At 42.2% G+C, this 16,468-nt stretch overlaps 1 protein-coding gene across 2 annotated transcripts in view; it reads right to left on the reverse strand.

Moving 5' to 3' along the window:
* The window catches only part of PKN2 (protein kinase N2), a 51,834-nt gene extending 42,267 nt beyond the window's left edge, over positions 1 to 9,567 (reverse strand). Inside the window, exon 1 of one of the 2 annotated variants that reach the window (XM_015870063.2) lies at positions 9,252 to 9,567. In XM_015870063.2, coding sequence (XP_015725549.1) covers positions 9,252 to 9,476 — 225 coding nt within the window. In that variant the 5' untranslated portion in view covers positions 9,477 to 9,567. Of the gene's footprint in view, positions 1 to 6,133; positions 6,155 to 9,251 lie in introns of those variants that run through there. The other variant, XM_015870064.1, reaches the window with a different exon arrangement.
* Positions 9,568 to 16,468: the final 6,901 nt, after the last annotated feature.

Genomic DNA, 16,468 nt, shown 5'->3' on the forward strand with positions numbered 1-16,468 from the left:
CCACCACATAGCACCAAAGTCCTCTAATTAGAGCTTTAATTGACGCTGATATGATCATTAAGAGCTGTTCTGTTATTGCAAACATTCACCCCTTCTTTTTTCCCTACTAAATATTCAAATGGCTCGCAGTCATTGAACTGTTCAATAACTGAAGTATACCAATACCTCACACACTTCATTTTCTTTATGGACAGTAACGTTATATTACTTGCACAGTAAGTTTTTTTTGTCACTCTAAAACTTGATCCCATCTGTTTCAATTAAATACCTGCTCTCTTGCTCTCAGGACACAGAAGCCCTAGAATGAACTTCTGAAGCCAAGTAAATAAAGCTGTGGTGGTACCCCCACCATACACCTTGCACGCTGCTACAAAACCTTAATGTTGTTCTCAATCTTTGTCATCAGACTAAACGTAACTACATCTGCCCTATGCATAATGTCCAAATTAATTCCATTTTCAAGGTTTTTGCAGACAAACAGGTTCTTACGGTCACATGCAGGATACTATGAGACCTTCTGCTTGAAGAATGCAAAGCTAGAAAAGAATTGCCACAGACAGAGCATACTGTTTATTATCTGTATATTCATCTACAGCACAATTGGACTCTCTTCACAGTCTCTAGCAAAAACCACATACACAAAGTAAATCTCGGGCCTGTAATCTGATGAATGTTTTACTACACAAACCAGCATCACACGCACAAAAGCAGCTCTGAGGAACCAGCAGTCCAAGCCACTCCTAACAGCTTGTTCCTACCCCAGACTATTCCCTGACGTACGCCAGTACAAACCTTTATATGGCCACACAGTGAGTTGGACTGTGAAACTGATCAGGCTGAAAACTAATTTAGGGGAGGAAAAAAAACAAAACCAAACCAAACCACAACACAAAAAATCTCCACAAACATTCAAACAAAGCTATCAACAAACTCTGTTCACAGTATAGCTGTTTGCGCAAGTGTAAAGCAACACAACATGGCACAGAACCACTCTTAGCAACAGCACCAGCTGAGGAAGTCTGACACGATTAAGTCTGCATGTGCAAAACTTCCAGTTACAGTGTGCAGAGAGAACAATGAACAAACAGAACTTTTCCATCCTAAATTTGTCACAGATCTGCCTGGGATTTTAGTCATCTGCAGCACCAGAACTAACTGAATATACCTTTCTACAGTTTTCAAATATACCGAGTTGCTCAGTTTGCCTTTATACTACAGCACCAGTGACACACTAAGCCCTACAATTCTTTCGTGCTTCATTAAGCAATTTGTGTTTAGGACTAAAAAAAAACCAAAAAAACACAAAAATAAGAGACAAACCAAAAGAAAAAAACCAGCAGACTTTTCTGCCACTTCAACCATCAAAAAAAAACCAACAAACAAACATAAGAAAAGGAATCCTTGTAATATATACACAAATTTTATAAAGATAATGAGATAATACACACTATGGTGATCTTTATATATTCCAAACATTAATTCTTACAGGATATCAAACAAGCCATCACATTCTCCATGTTGTATGCCCAGCACTGAGAAAACATTCCTGCTGTTTACTGGACTTATAATCCACATAAGAAGTTCCTCTCTGACCTGATCTGCTCCAAAGTATTTCTGTCACATTAGCAGAGCCCCGTATCATCCACGAGATTTATCTCAGAACTTAACGGAAAGCTGTCCCTGAGCTCTTCTCAACTTTATGTTCAGCAAAGCCACTGGTTCTTCTAGTTTCATTATCAGGTTAGTGTGTTCTTCTCTTTAACAGACTTCATTTAAAGTCAGAATCCTTTTACCATGTTGGAGGAGTGCAAACATTTGGAAACCCTGAACAGAAACATAAGTTTGCTTCAGCACTGACTACTGCACATAACACTACAGACTTGAAGTAGACACTACAGGCTTTCAATTCGAGCTCCCTGATTTGTATTTACGTAGAGAACAAATCAGGAATTTAAAAACCAATGCATTGAGAGCGAGAAAAGTAAGGCTTACGGAAACCCACAAGAATTAGAGGCAGAAAAAAATAACTAATTTACTTAGTCTGCATTCAGGTTTGTTGTTGTTTTTCCCACCTAAAAACAAAGCAAAAAAAGAAGAAACCCAACAACATAACCCAGTTTTCTGGATTTGCTTAACAGGTCAGAGCAAGTCCTCTCTGGGTCTGCCACACGTTAACCTTCCTATACAGCAAACCAAACAAAAACAACTAAACCCCACCCAAACAGGAAAAAATCTGTATGTACCAATCTTCCATGGCCAAGGCCTTCCCAACAGTCACTGCTTATTTGGTACCTCTGAGTTATTTCTATAATATCATGACCTTCATGATCAGCCTGGTCACCATTCTCCACCACCCATACCATTACCCAGACACCCCCCAGGCCTTGGAAGAGATTTTCTGCCAAACCCCTACAAAGCTACATCCTTCCAGCACTCCTGTGAGCAGTCCCCTGCTACCACATGTCCCCAGACAAATGGCTGAGCTGCTCATCCCAGTGCTTCCTCTTCCTCCCTGCCTTTCCATCACTTACTTTGTCACATGCTTTCTTGTGGCAGCTCTTTCTTGTTCTCTGTTAAGCAAAGCCTAGTGCAAAATGATCCCAACCAAGAGAGGTTCACAACTCCTAGGTACTAGAGCAGCACAAGTAGTGCCTGCAACGGTACAACAAAGGCACAGACATAGTTGTTTTGGTGGAGCTACTTATGCTAATATTCCTGTTTTCTCCCCCAGCTGCCCAGCAGGTAAAAAACTCCACTGCCAGGAGCATATTTTGCCATCACGGTGCATCCAGTCACTCCAGGAGCGCTCTGCTCTGTGCATCACTGTACAACAAACAGAACTACAGCCAAAGTGGCCGTATCTTCAATGCACAGTATTACCCCCCTCTGTATCTAGTGTCAATAAAAATACTAGTTATGGCCATGTTCTTCAACACCATCTAATTACCCCTACTGTGCCGCAGTAACAGATTGTTCACCCTATTTGCAAAGGTAAATGTTTCGGCCTGAATATCCCAGTTTTATCCTCTTCTGTTACTGACAGTACAGCAGCAGAACTCCCAGCAGAGCTGATCCATTTGGCAGAAGGTAACCGTGCAGCTGCCCACTATCCTGTTCACATTAGTGTCTGCTCAGCACAGAGCTCAGCCATACACCCCAAGGCAGCTGCCAGAAGCTGTGCTGGCAGTCACTAAAGACTACAAAACTGCATTCGTCTGACACAGTCACAGGATTCCTGAAAGTTCTGGAAAGCATCCCAAAAAGTACCATGAGAAAACGCACAGAGCAGAACTTTGCTTCACAGGATGCATGTTCACACTGCCATGCAAGTATTCCAAATCACTGGTGAGCCATCACAGGAGGTGATCAGGAACCACAGAACTGCAGTAACCTGAAATGATATGGACGTGTGGCAGTGTGACACACTTACATTGACACACTCAAAATAAACACACTGACCAGATGTAACATTATGGTAAGGGCATGCCCAACACGCTTCGACTCTGGGTGCTTTTAGTTCCTGTTTCAATGTAATACTTCTGAAACACAGCTCGAGGTAGCAGAAATTGTGGATTCCACAACATAAATTTCATTTCTTTTAGGGGAGGAAAAAACAAAACCAAAAGGAAAGAAGCTGTTTTCCTCACGGTAGGAAGTGCAGACCTAGTTTTCAAAATAAATAAATAAAACTTCACAATATCATACAAATGCCTCTGTTACAGAGCAACTAGCTCATGAGAGAAACTTCAGCTCAGTCTGTTCCTGAACTCATTCACTTAATAGATCACACAAAGAAAAGTGTATACAAATATTTTGAATATATATTTGAATATGCATAAAAAGAATATAAAATTAAAAAACACGCAAAAACAACAACCCTACCAGCAACCAACTTTCAGTAGTTGTACAAGTGAGCTCTGAGAAAAGCCAAAAGAAAAAGCAGAGACCCGTATGCTGCACAGAACACACCATAAGGCTTCATTACTCTGAATCTAAGTAGAGGCCATGTAATGTCTGAGCCTCTAATTCTGCAAAGCACAGAGACACTAAAGGAAGAGACACCTAATCCCATTATTAAGCCCTTAAACCACTATTCCCCAATGCAAAAGACATGTTTACCTTGTTATTCCACTACAGATTTTAGGTTACATTATGTTGAATGACCATTCACAGTGTATACAACTTTTCCAGCAGGGCTACTAAGCACACTGTACCTATATGTACTTTCCTACTACCCATCACTAATGACGTTAAAATATTTGAGTTCAAATAACAGAGCAGGGTCCTAGAAAGACCTCTGCTCCTACAAAGAAAATTAAGCTAAATGTACATAAGGATTTATACGTGGTGTGGATTTATACGTGGTGTGGACTTCTGTTAGCAGGCAGACTGGCAGAATTCAGAAGATGGGGGAAGAAAATCCACAAACCAAAACAAAACCAAAAGCCCAACCCATGCACCTACCTAAAGGTATTTTAAGGACTGTTTATGTTCCACTGAGGACAGGATGTATATTTTACTAATACAAATTTTGAACACAGTACTGTTTAAAGAGGAACGTATGCCCACAAATGGAAAAAAACTGAAGTGCTTCCCTAAATTCATCAGTTCTGGAAGCGTTTGTAGGGACCTGAGAAGCCCAAGCAGCTGCACACACCTTTTAGTGTCTAAACTGCAGCAGAATGGTTTAAGGTAATTTCACCCAAATGTGACATTTTCTTGTTCAGAAGAAAGAAGAGTAATGCAAACTTATTTGAGGCTAATCTGTCCTAGCTGAACAGAAGCTGAAGGTAGTCTTATGGCTGAATATCCAGCCTAATTACAATGGCTGTTCAAAACAAATTAATTAGGTTACTTGTACCTTTTTAAACTGTCCTTAGGCACTTGACCACAGCTAATAATAAATACCCAGTACTCGTTATCTCTTAAAAAGCAAGCATCATTACCTCTGTTCTAGAGACAGGGAAATTGAAACATGAGTAAGCAAAGTCGTCTGCCTAATGTCACCCAGCAGCGAGCAGAGCAGCCAGGAAGGAAATGCAGGTCTGCAGAGATGCATCTGGTAGCTCAGTCCAACATGGCGACTTCAAGCACCTCAATTCATGTACGTTTATACAGAAAGCAAAGCTGTCCTCTTTGCTGCACGCAGATAACAAAACACTGAGCGTTCTTCAGTCACATTCATTTTATGAATATTCTTGTCTCAGATATAAAATGAAAAAATACAGCAGATAGTAAAAACTATACAGGAAATGCCATCAAGTAAGCATAAGCTTCACTTTACATACAGTTCAGTCATGGTATTGTTCGTTATTCCTTTAAACAAACAAGATAGCAATGGCCTTTTAAAAATGACTCTAATGTGAAATGGACATTTCCAAGGTTCCTGACTACAGCATCTGAGCACTATGTGACTACAGTGCCCATTAAGGAGGACATCAGTGAGGAAGAAAGAAAAAATCCTTTCATACTGACCAGTCAATTTGCAAATATTTTATGATTTTATAAATGCGTGATTTTGATGGTGTTTGAAAAACTCTTCCAACCCAACTACACTGCTACATGGCAAATGGTCTGTCTTGATCAACTACTGAACTCTACCAAATGAAAACAAATAATATACTTTTTTAATTAAGTAGGAATTGTTTTGGAAGCACAATTTTGAATGAACAATCTTTTCTTTTCCCTTAAAATAAATCCTGTAACATTAACAGCAGAAGTCTACAAATGAAAACATTTCTATTACTCTCTGGGAAAGAAGTGGTAGGGAACACCCAGAAGCACGGTCACTTTACATACACAATGGCTTCATTTAAATGGCCTGAGTAATAAGTTCTATCAGGCAGGCCATAGCAATTTAGTACGCTGACAGCTATTGTCACTTAAAAGAAAGCACAAATGTTTAGAAATGCACACTACCTCAACAGCTATATATATATATTTTAGTAGTGATTTTGAAGAGGCAAAGTCAGCATTTTTGTATGGAATTTAATTAGTTTTATTTCAAGGATGCTTTACTTTAACAGTTGGCTGCACTGTAAGATAACATTTTTTCTTGTCACTTCCAGCAAAAAGCAAATGGTTAAATGCTCTGCCATTAGCCTAAAAGCAAGCACCTGCGAGGCCACTTTACCTGCTGGACAGAGTTCTAAAAGGATGCAAACTCAGAGAAGGACAGTCGAATTTTGGAAGGGAAGGCAACATCAGCAATATAGATTCTTACCCAAGCTCCTGCCCCCTCCTACAAAAGAACCTGTACTGGAGATAAAAAGGAGGTAGAAAGGTAAGCTGGCTTTGTGAGTCTGTGGCAAGCAGGAAATCTTGTTGGTGATGCACTAAACAAAGCACACTAAAAGGATGTTTGGTTACCAGCAGATTTACAGCCTAGTATGCATTTGGTCACTACTGAGGAATAAGTGGTACGATTTTTGCCTGGAACAAAGTTATGTGAAAACTTACTTAGGAGCAAGAGATAGTTCCCGCTGTTTGTGAAGTAAGCGTACAAGGATGGAAAAAAAAATGCTTTGTAGCAGTAGTGGGACAGATGTGGATATTTGCCAGCAAATGCATTTAAGAAACAGTTCTATCACATATGAAGTCTTTTTTTTTTAAGTATAATTTAGATATCTAAGATTATATTTCTATAAGTTTAATGCATGTGCATATATATAAGCACACACAAAACTCACTGTGAAGAGAAGTGCAAGCAGACTGTGTAAGGCCTGTTTGATTAAATGGAGTTCATTTCGAAACAAGTGCATCTGTCACATCTGTTTTATCACTTTCTTTGCAGCAGTTAGTGATTTTGCCCTTTTGTTTTTCCTATTTTCCCAAAACCCACTTCTCACCCCGTTAGTCAGCAACTGGGAGAGTCCCACTGATTCATAAGGATGGAGCCACTTTCACTAAATGAATCCCAACCTCACAGTTAACCACACGCAGCAGCACACCGGAGCACTCGAGGCCATCACAACAAAAGCACACGGAGCACAGAGCAGTATCAATAAGCCATACGCTACATTTATCATGATACTTGTGATTTGAAGACAGGAACAAGCACAGCATTAGCACTGTTTAACTGCTTTCAGTAGGTCTTCGTGAGCATTATCAAAACATCTAAACCTCACATGGTTCAAGATCTAGATCGAACCACTTAGAGGAGGGACCCAGCTTTTAGCACAGCCCTGCATTTTACAACTTCCGCACCTTTCCATACAGGGTTGCGATATGCACATAACAGCCCAGATTAAGCACAAACAACTCTGAGGTCGATATCCTTTAGTTTGAGGAAGTTTTCTCTTGATGTGACACAAGTAAAATGGCACAGCTCACACTTCACCGTAGTTCCTCTTTCTTTGGGAGCATGGCAATAAAGTAGCTTGTATATGTAGCTATACGAAGAGTGACTTAACGTTAACTCATGGGGAAAAGGCTATTGAGATTGAGATTTGACAGTATATGCTGCTGAAAAGAAAGCAATACCTTCAAAGTGGTACTTCCTGATGTGGAAGTTCCTCTAAAAGAAATACCTAAAGTTTGCTGTTTTACAACGCTTAAACTCAAGTGACCTTTCCACCTTAACTTTGTAACCTTTCTGTTAGGCATCAGGACTGCACTTACTGCTATGGAAGTTACCATCTATGATGTGGGAGACAGCCGAACCAAAGCATCCGACCCACTTCTTTTTTTTAATTAACTATCATCACTGTCAATTCATCTTCCCAAAAAGATGAAATAAAAACAAAAAACACCCTCCCCCTCCCCCCCCCCGAGCAAGAGATCCCTCCCTCCAACACAAGGCCCCTCTATTTGAATCCCAACCCTCCTCAGAACTCCTACTGTAGCTCTGCCCCACGCAGCTTACCTGTAACGCTACCACAGTTATATTCACACAGCTCACCACTTCAAAGAGGTTTACCAGCTTACATATCATCGTATCAAGTTTGGATTACCATAGTGATTCTTCCTAGACACTTTTGTGCCGCTGATTAAAGTTCAGCACCCTGCATGGATCCTTAGCCTTCAGCCATCTCATGTGCTGCAGCCTCAAGAAGGTCGCTATGTCCCCATTGTGCCTTCCTTTCCTTTGTTACCGCACTGAGCTGAGCGCGAACATTTAAATCTAGCAGAGGATTTCTCAGTGTTTATGAAATGTTTCCTTTTTTAAGCGTGTCTCTCTCACTTCTATTCAAAGATGAAATTCAATGCTTTCCATTTATGGGCTTCTTAGTTTGGTTAATTGTCCAACTAACAAATCCAGAGATACATTCTTGAACAGATAAACCGTAACTCACAGGGATTAAAAAAAAAAGAAAAAAAAAAAAAAAAAAAAAAAAAAAAAAAAAAAAAAAAAAAAAAAAAAAACCCAAAGGAAAAAAAAAAAAAAAAAAAAAAAAAAAAGAAAAGAAAAAAAAAAGAAAGAAAAAAAAAAAAAAAAAAAAAAAGAAGGGGACAGAAGAAAACAAAAAGCAGAAAACAAGTGCTCTTTACACAAGGAAGCGGAAGAGCCAGCAGGTTGGGCTGACATTTGCAGATAAGAGCACAGTAGCGAAGCGCCTGAATTTTGCCTATGCCTGCAGCTGACAAGCACAGAAGCAGCAGTTGCACAGGGCACTGCCGGCCCAACTCGGAGCTGGAAGCAGCCGGCCATCGGATCCGGGCTCTCGTTGTGCAGCCACAAGAACCCTCGCCGTGTGACCGGCGGTGCTTAGGGACCATTTTCTCCTCCTCCCAGCTCGGAACTGAACGTCCGCACAAAGGAACCGCTCCCGGTTCTGCGGGGAGCGGCCCCGGGCTCCGACCTGCGCGGGAGCCCCCAGGACCGGCCCCCCCCACTTCGGCCGTGCCCGGGACGGGCAGCGCGTTCCGCTGCGGGCGGCCGGGGGCGCTCGGCAGCCGCGGGGCCGCGGGAGGGCGGGGGGCGCGGGCCGAGCCGGAGGGCTGCGGGGGAACGAGCGAGGGAAGGAGGGAGGGAGGGAGCGAGCCGCCAGCAGACAAAAGCGGGTCGCGGCCGGCGGCGGGGTGGGGCCGTGACCGGGCGGCGGCGCCTTCGCTCTCGGGGGAGCGCGGCGGGAAGAGGCCCGGGGTGGGCGCGGGCTTCCTCCGCCCCGCCGCCTCCTCCCCGGCCCGGCCCGGCCCAGCGGGGTGGGCGCCCGGCGGCGCAACGAGCGGCGGGCAGGGGGCGGCGGGGCGCGGCAGCCGCATCCTCCTCCTGGCCGGGGAGCGCGGCTCGGGCGGTGGCCGCCGCTTACCTGCAGCTCGGTGAACAGGATCTCCCTCTCGGCCGCGTTGGACGCCATCGCGCTGGGGTTTGAAGTCCGCACCTGGACGCTGCCGCCGCCGCCGCCGCCGCCGGGGAGGGGAGCGAGGGAGGCGGGTCCGGGGCCGGGACTAAGGGCGCATCGGGGGCGGGGGGAGCGCTCGGCGCCGAGGCAGGGGGACGCGGGAGGGGCCGCCGCCGCCCCCCTACCGCTCATGGGGGTCCGTCCGGGCGCTGTGCCGCGGGGCGGGGCGGGGCCGCCGTGCGCTCCGTCGCCCTGTGGCGCCGCTCGGCCCTGGCAGCGCTCGGCTGCTGCTGCTGCGGCCCCGCGGGTGTCGCACCATTTGGCTGTCACCCTGTCGCAAAAGCGGCGCTGCTTTGCGGCACTCGGAGCACGTGACAGTTGGAAGGAAGACGGGGGGGGGGGGGGTATGGGGGAAGCTGCGGGGGCGGCGGCGGGACAGTAGTGCTCCATCGCGGGCACAGAGCTGAGTGCTGCTGAGCGCTGCTCCCTTCAACAGTGCCCCCCTCTGCAGCGCTGCCCTCAGCCCTCGGCTCCCTCCCACGTTCCCATCCGTGAATCTCCTGTTCCCAGCGTCCCGTTGTTTCTCTCAGCGCTGTCTCGGGGCGGGCGGCGCGTGGCCCCGCTGCTGCTGCTGCGAGCGGCTGAACCCGCCGGTGTTTTGCAGCTGCAATGAGCCCGGCTGCCTCGCGGCCGTAGGGGACACAGCCACGAGCCGCCCCGGGACTCGCAGCGATGGTCCGGCACGTGGCGGGGAGCGGGGGGCAGAGAACGCGGTTCCCCGAATCGTAACAGGGCTGAGGGACACATTGCGGTGCCCGGTGAGTCCCCAGGGGCGGCTCCGAGGGCACAACCCTCGAGGAAGCGGCGCCTCTTCCCTGGGCGGCACGTGGCTCCCGCTTTGATACTCTGTTTCCTGCCCGTGTTCCACCTGTTCACAAGCGGTTTTGCTGCCCTCACTTGAGCCGTTACGCAGCTCATTGAGCTCATGCAAAGCGCTGCGTGGAAGGCTTTAAAACTCTTTTCTCCACGTGGTTCCTGCCAGGCTCGTACAAGTTGAGGTGTTTTCAACAGGTACGTCTTCATGCTGTGATCGTTTCAGTGTGTTGCTGCAGGCCCACCATAGCCTGCTGTAAAACTGGGTTAAATTATGGAGGGGAGGAAAAAAAGGAATGGAAGAAATAAAAAACATTAAATTACTACAAGCAAATTCAAAACATGCTGTTTTAACACTTCCACTGAGCACTGCACAAATGTAGCAACCTGAAGTGCTGTCTATTGTGCAGTACAGGAGGATCTGATAAGCGTCTCATGAGCTAATTTCACATAAAAGCAGAATTAAGGTATTTCTCCCCTGACCGTGCACAACTGTACACAAGTGAGGTATAGTCCACTATGTAGAGATTACAAATAAGCTTACACATATACAAATTTGCATGCACGCTTTGTTCACTGGAAGCCAATGGCTCTAATTTCTGTTTTGTGTGGCCACACTATCACTAACTATACTTATATATGTGGCCCCTTATTGCTGCTCATCTACCAGCCTGCTGCTATTGCAGAGGAAGAGGGGTGTATGCACATGCTTTATAAGGTGTGATCAGAGGAAAACACAGAGTACCCCAAAGAAAACTTGTAGGTGTATGAGCAGGTGTCAACAGTTAGCTGAACTCTGAGACTGACTGAAACAGGCAGCTGATTTAATTCATGCTCAACCTAGACTGCCATTGAGTGAAGGCTAGACATAATTACCCCTCTCAAAACAGAACAGGGCCTATAAACTCTTTTTGCATTCCTAGTGTAATTTGTGCAACTTGTAAGGACAAGGTCCTGGATTCTTCTATAGAAGTGTATTGGTACAAGAACTGAAAAATGAACAAGATGTTGTTAGTAACATCTCTGATAACTAAACTATCAACTAAACTATTCTTCCTCTAGATTCTGGAAAGCACAGGGCAGTGCCAGACAACTGTAGCTCTACGTTTATGTACTCTGACAGTGAATTACTGAGCAAGAGAGAACATTCCAAGTGAGTCTCAAAATAGAAAGCAGCTAAGTACATAAGTCCATGAATTTAGCATTATATGGAATCCTCAGTTCAGCCCTTGCCTTAAGATGTCCAAATGCTTTTTCTTCCGTACTTATTCTGTTGAATCATCCCTTCAATTTAATGCTGGAAAAGCAAAATGAACAAAAGGGATGACAGTACCCCTGGTTAAGTTGCATTTGATTATTTCTTTAAGTCATTTCATTAAAACCTTTATCCTAAAGAGCTGGAAGAGTAAATTCCTGTGCATTTCAACATTTTGTGTATTACAAAGCATAATACTATAATGGGATGGAAAGCACCACAATAATAGGAGGGTAGTGAAGTCCTTGGCTATAAAGAGTGAGAACAAGCCCAAATGCAGCAACCATATACACAGAAATTAAGGAAAAAAAGCTGTTTACCTTTAGCAAACCTCAATCAGGCAGGGATCTCCAGCAAGACATACCCTTACTTCCACTGCCAACCCTTAAATGAGGTCTGGGAAGGGGCGGATCCTGGCTCCAATCCTTCTGGTCACTCAGGTACATTGCATTCACCTAAGTTCCCCTGAATTGGCCTTGCCTTCCCACCAGGTGCTCAATCACTATTTCAGGCTCTGACTTAGCATTTCCACTACACGTGTACCTCATGAATCCCTGGGCATGATACTGAACTCATTAGCAAGATATCAAGCTTACTGTAAGCAAAATGCAAGATTTTATTTATTTATTTATTTATTTATTTAAAAAATTCGGTCTAACTTGTCCTTTATATTATAAAGGAGAGAGCCTGATTTCACTGAGTGGTGCTTGTAGTGCTTAGGATGGAGGGTATGTGAAGAACAGCAAACACGTGTAATCATTATTATACTTATTGATATCAAGATGCTACCAGGAAAAAAGTCTTTCTTTAAGCTTCTGATTAGTGTTGCCTGTTTAAATTAGTGATGTATTTTAGAGGGACAACAGTGTATAAATGTGATTGGTGTGGATGATGTGAATGAAGAAATGAGATCCACCTGTTAGTAGGTAAGTGAGGATACAGCAGTTTTAGCCAAGCCCTCAAATTTTTAAGCACAAAATAAGATCTAGAAATTAATGAGCTTTTTTTGATAAAGGAAAGATTAAGTTTGTAAGCAACATTGATACCTGTTAAAGAAAATCCTTTTACCTTCCTTCTTCTCCCACTCTTCACCTGCAAAGTCGGCATACTAAAATTCACAGTGCAAATCTAATTTATGTGAGCATTTTCTCTAAATTCTTTTGCTTTGGAATAAAGGTAAGTGTATAAAAGAAATGTAGTCCTGGTATCAGCTTTCAGGGTTGTGGTTCTTTTTTTTTTTCCTTCTTCAATTAACTTCTCAGTAATGTTGGCATTTGTTCTTCCTGACTAGCAGGTCTAGAAATGTTACTCTTGTATTTTAACAGTTGTTTTTCTAACCTGGAATTGTATCTTCTGAAAAGCCTATGAAATCCTAGAGATATCAGGCATGGGAAAAATGAGATGAACGTGTATACATAACTGCTTAATTTTTCTTTAATTTTCACTTTTTACCTTCCTATTTTGCTTCTCAGATGACTGTGGAGGTAGGAAACTGCTTTTCTTTCAGAGCTTCCAGTAATAATTCTTGCAATAAATTGAGAAGGAAATGTGTTGAGGTTAATATAATTGAGAATTAATATCATAATCTTTTTTAGATCAGGTCTTGCTGATATTTACTAAAGAAAATGCTAAATCAGGACACCAAAGGTGTGGGTAATTTTATTGCGTTTTGTTTGAGAATGTAATTTCATTTATTGGAAACTCACTTCTTCCACAGTATTTCTTAGAAGCCAACCTGAGTGGGTAGTTTCTCAAGGGGAAATCCATATTAAATAAAACTAATAAACTAAAGAAATGTAAGGAAAAACAACAAAAATACACATATAAACAAAACATATAAACAAAAATAAAAACAAAAGAGAGGGCATGAGAGCTCTGAGGCTGTTGCTGATGTACCACTAACAGTGAAGAGGACAAAAGGACGTTTCCAAACATAAAACTAAAGTGACTATGTAAGTTTATTTATCTCTTCTTGTGTCTGCTTGCAAATTTTGCATATTCCTAAACTATTCATTTAATACTCTTTTAATTACATAGCTAATCTTCATGTATTTGAATGAGTTACTATGATGTAATCATACATCTGCTACCAATTGCAGTATACTTTATAGTTAAACATTGCTTTCTGGATTTACATACCTATTACCCAGGGCATATTATCACCCAGCAATGTAGACAGATGCCTTGAGGAGCAGAGTGCAACAAACATTATCAGTTTTATTAATTCTGGACCTTGGAAAGACTTGCAGTGAGTGAGAAAAGAGTGCTGGAGGGGCAGGAGAATAATTCCTGTTCTTATCTACTCTTACAAAGAGAAAGTCTGATTTATGAATGAAAGATAGTGCTTGCAGAAAGAATGTGTTCTACCTGTGTAGAACCACCTGGAAGATCAGGCCTTATTTCTTTAAAGGAGATCAACTTGGATTATTTGAAGTAATAACAAAATGCTGTATGCCTTTACATTAAGGCTATGATCCTACAAGTAGATCAACAGGATGGATCTTTACACCTATGCTAAGTCCCAGTGATTCTAATTAAACTTGATGATAGGATCAAGCTTAACATACTCAGTGCTGTTTCTGCAGTGAGCACAGATGGGCTTCTGTGTTTTTATTGAATCCACTGAAGTGAATTGGGCCTGGTGCAGCATTTTTAACATTAAGGCCTTATTTTCTATGAATGCAGATAGGAGATCAGTGCAAGCAAGGTGACCATTACCTGTACATGGTTCCTAACCTTATTTGCTTTCTTTCTGTGAATAGTAAGCACGTTAGTATAAACAGTATCTGATCTAAAATATCCTGGTTTGTTAGAAAAGGCAAGATTCTGTGAAGATGTGTTCAAGTGTGACTCATGTTATTATGAAGATGACTTTCTGAAGAAACACTGGTGATTATGACCTACAGTTTTTATGGGGTGACATTAAGAATACTGGTGGTGATTGAAGCATTTTCACATGTGGCTTTCAAGTGTGCAACTTCCCTTGATGTTGTGGAAAATCTAATTCCTATAGAGTACTTTGCAAATACAAAAATAAAACAATAGACAAGCACAAAAGCAATAACAAATTTAAACAAACAGGAACACCACAGAGTTTGAGAGTTATAGTATATCTGAAGTTGCAGTCTGTGTTTGGAGGAAAGGGAAATGTATTGCAAGGAATGAGTCAGATGTGGGAATCCCCAGAAAAATCTCAACCGAGTAGAGCATCTGTGCTTAAAAAACTGCTGCAAGGACATCTCTGCGTGCTTTTGAGGTTGGATTTGACCTATCTTTGAAAGATCTCTTATTACCAGCAGTGCTAACCTATGCAGATTTGCTAGCAGCTCCAGAAGGTTGTGTGCATTCTCTATTGCATGATGGTATAGACCGACTGGTGTTATGGAGGATGGCGTGTGGACTCATGAGGTTTTTATTATCCTCAGCCAAGTTTAGTTTGCTGTTCTGAAATCTACAGTAAAAACTGACAGAGGCAGGAACTGAGATACTGGTGTGGTACCATGCCTGGTGATGCAATGTCCGTACATCAGCGCTTTCTATAGCTCTCATATATTTGTGGATTCTATAAACAACTATGCCAAATGATCCTGAAACAAACTTCATCAGATATTCCGGCTTAGATGGAAATGATTTTTGGTAATGATTCATTTGGTGGCAGTTTTTACTCTCTGTCTTTATCTCTTGTCAGAGAGAATAATTTGCATGTGTTACTCTGTCAGGGACTGAAGTCTTCAGTAGTTATTAACTTGTACTTAGTATGCAACGAGTCTGAATTAAAAGGGTAGATCTATCTTCATTTAATGAACACTTAAAACAGGAGTGACCAGGCAGGTTTATAGCTGGCTGTAATTGTGTTTTCCATGCTTATCAAATAAAAGGTGCCTTTCGTTCTTGTATGTCCATAGTACTTGCTTTAATTGAACTGATATCCTCAGGAGAGAGAGCTTCGAAGTTTTCAGGAAAAAGAACAAATGTGTCAAACAGTACCAAGGGAAAGATGCATTTGAAAAAAAACTTGTGCTTATACCAAACGTGCTGCTGATTCCTTCCCACTCTGCTTTCTCTTCTCCACTCTCCCCCCAGTCTTTTATTTTCATGCTATTGCAAGCAAAAGCAATCTCTTGCAATATAGTGTAGGGTCAGATTGTTTGATTTGCATTCTTGTGCTTTGATCTCAGTGGTTCAGAATAGTTGTTACAGTGTGTTGTATTAACACACCTTAATAAGTTGTTGTTTAAGCATCAGTATTGCACTCATTGACCTCTGTGCTTTCTGCAGTGTTGACATGTTAACTATAATGAAGGCATCTTTTACATGAGTGTTAGAATAGTCTTCAACTAGTGGAATGCATTATTCAGCATGCTCTTATTCTTTCCTGGCTGATTTGCTCCTTGATTTTCATGTGTCTGTTCCCTTTTTCCTTTTCCCCCACTTAGTGGAAATAGTACAGGGATGGAACAAAGCATGAAAATGAAATATAATGATCTAAAAATAAAATAATAAGGCTTATCTTCCTATTGTCCTATATTTTCTTTTCATCCCAACATCCATCTAAGAGGCCAATCTTTAGCTTCAGTGTCCTTAAAACCTTTTTGATAGGAGAATTTGGCTTAATTTGACCTAAGATTAGTGTAGTCACAATAATGATGGAGATGATGGATATGTATCAGTTATGTCCCAAATATCTTTGGAACCGTGACAGAATATTGTATGTCAGAAGTATAAAACTATCTTAAAAGTTACATAAGCAATGTGATATTTATTTTTTTATTAATCATGAAAGTTATTAATAACAATTATTAAAAAGTAGCAACTCGTGTAGACCTTAGAAGAGTTCATTTCACCATGGACCTAAACACAGCAGCATATCTGTGGCTATTTACACCAGCCATGCATGTAGGAATTTGTTTTACATCAGAAAATTGCAATAATAGGCAGGGTAGTATAGGAACGGTAAGGCTGTATACTGTGTTATATGTCGATTTTAGATACAGCAGACAGTACATTACAACTTGTTTTTGTAACATTCAGATCATCAAAAAGTGCTTTGAAAAAT

The sequence above is a fragment of the Coturnix japonica genome, chromosome 8 (assembly GCF_001577835.2).
Source record: "Coturnix japonica isolate 7356 chromosome 8, Coturnix japonica 2.1, whole genome shotgun sequence".
In the NCBI taxonomy this organism is placed as follows: Eukaryota; Metazoa; Chordata; class Aves; order Galliformes; family Phasianidae; genus Coturnix; species Coturnix japonica.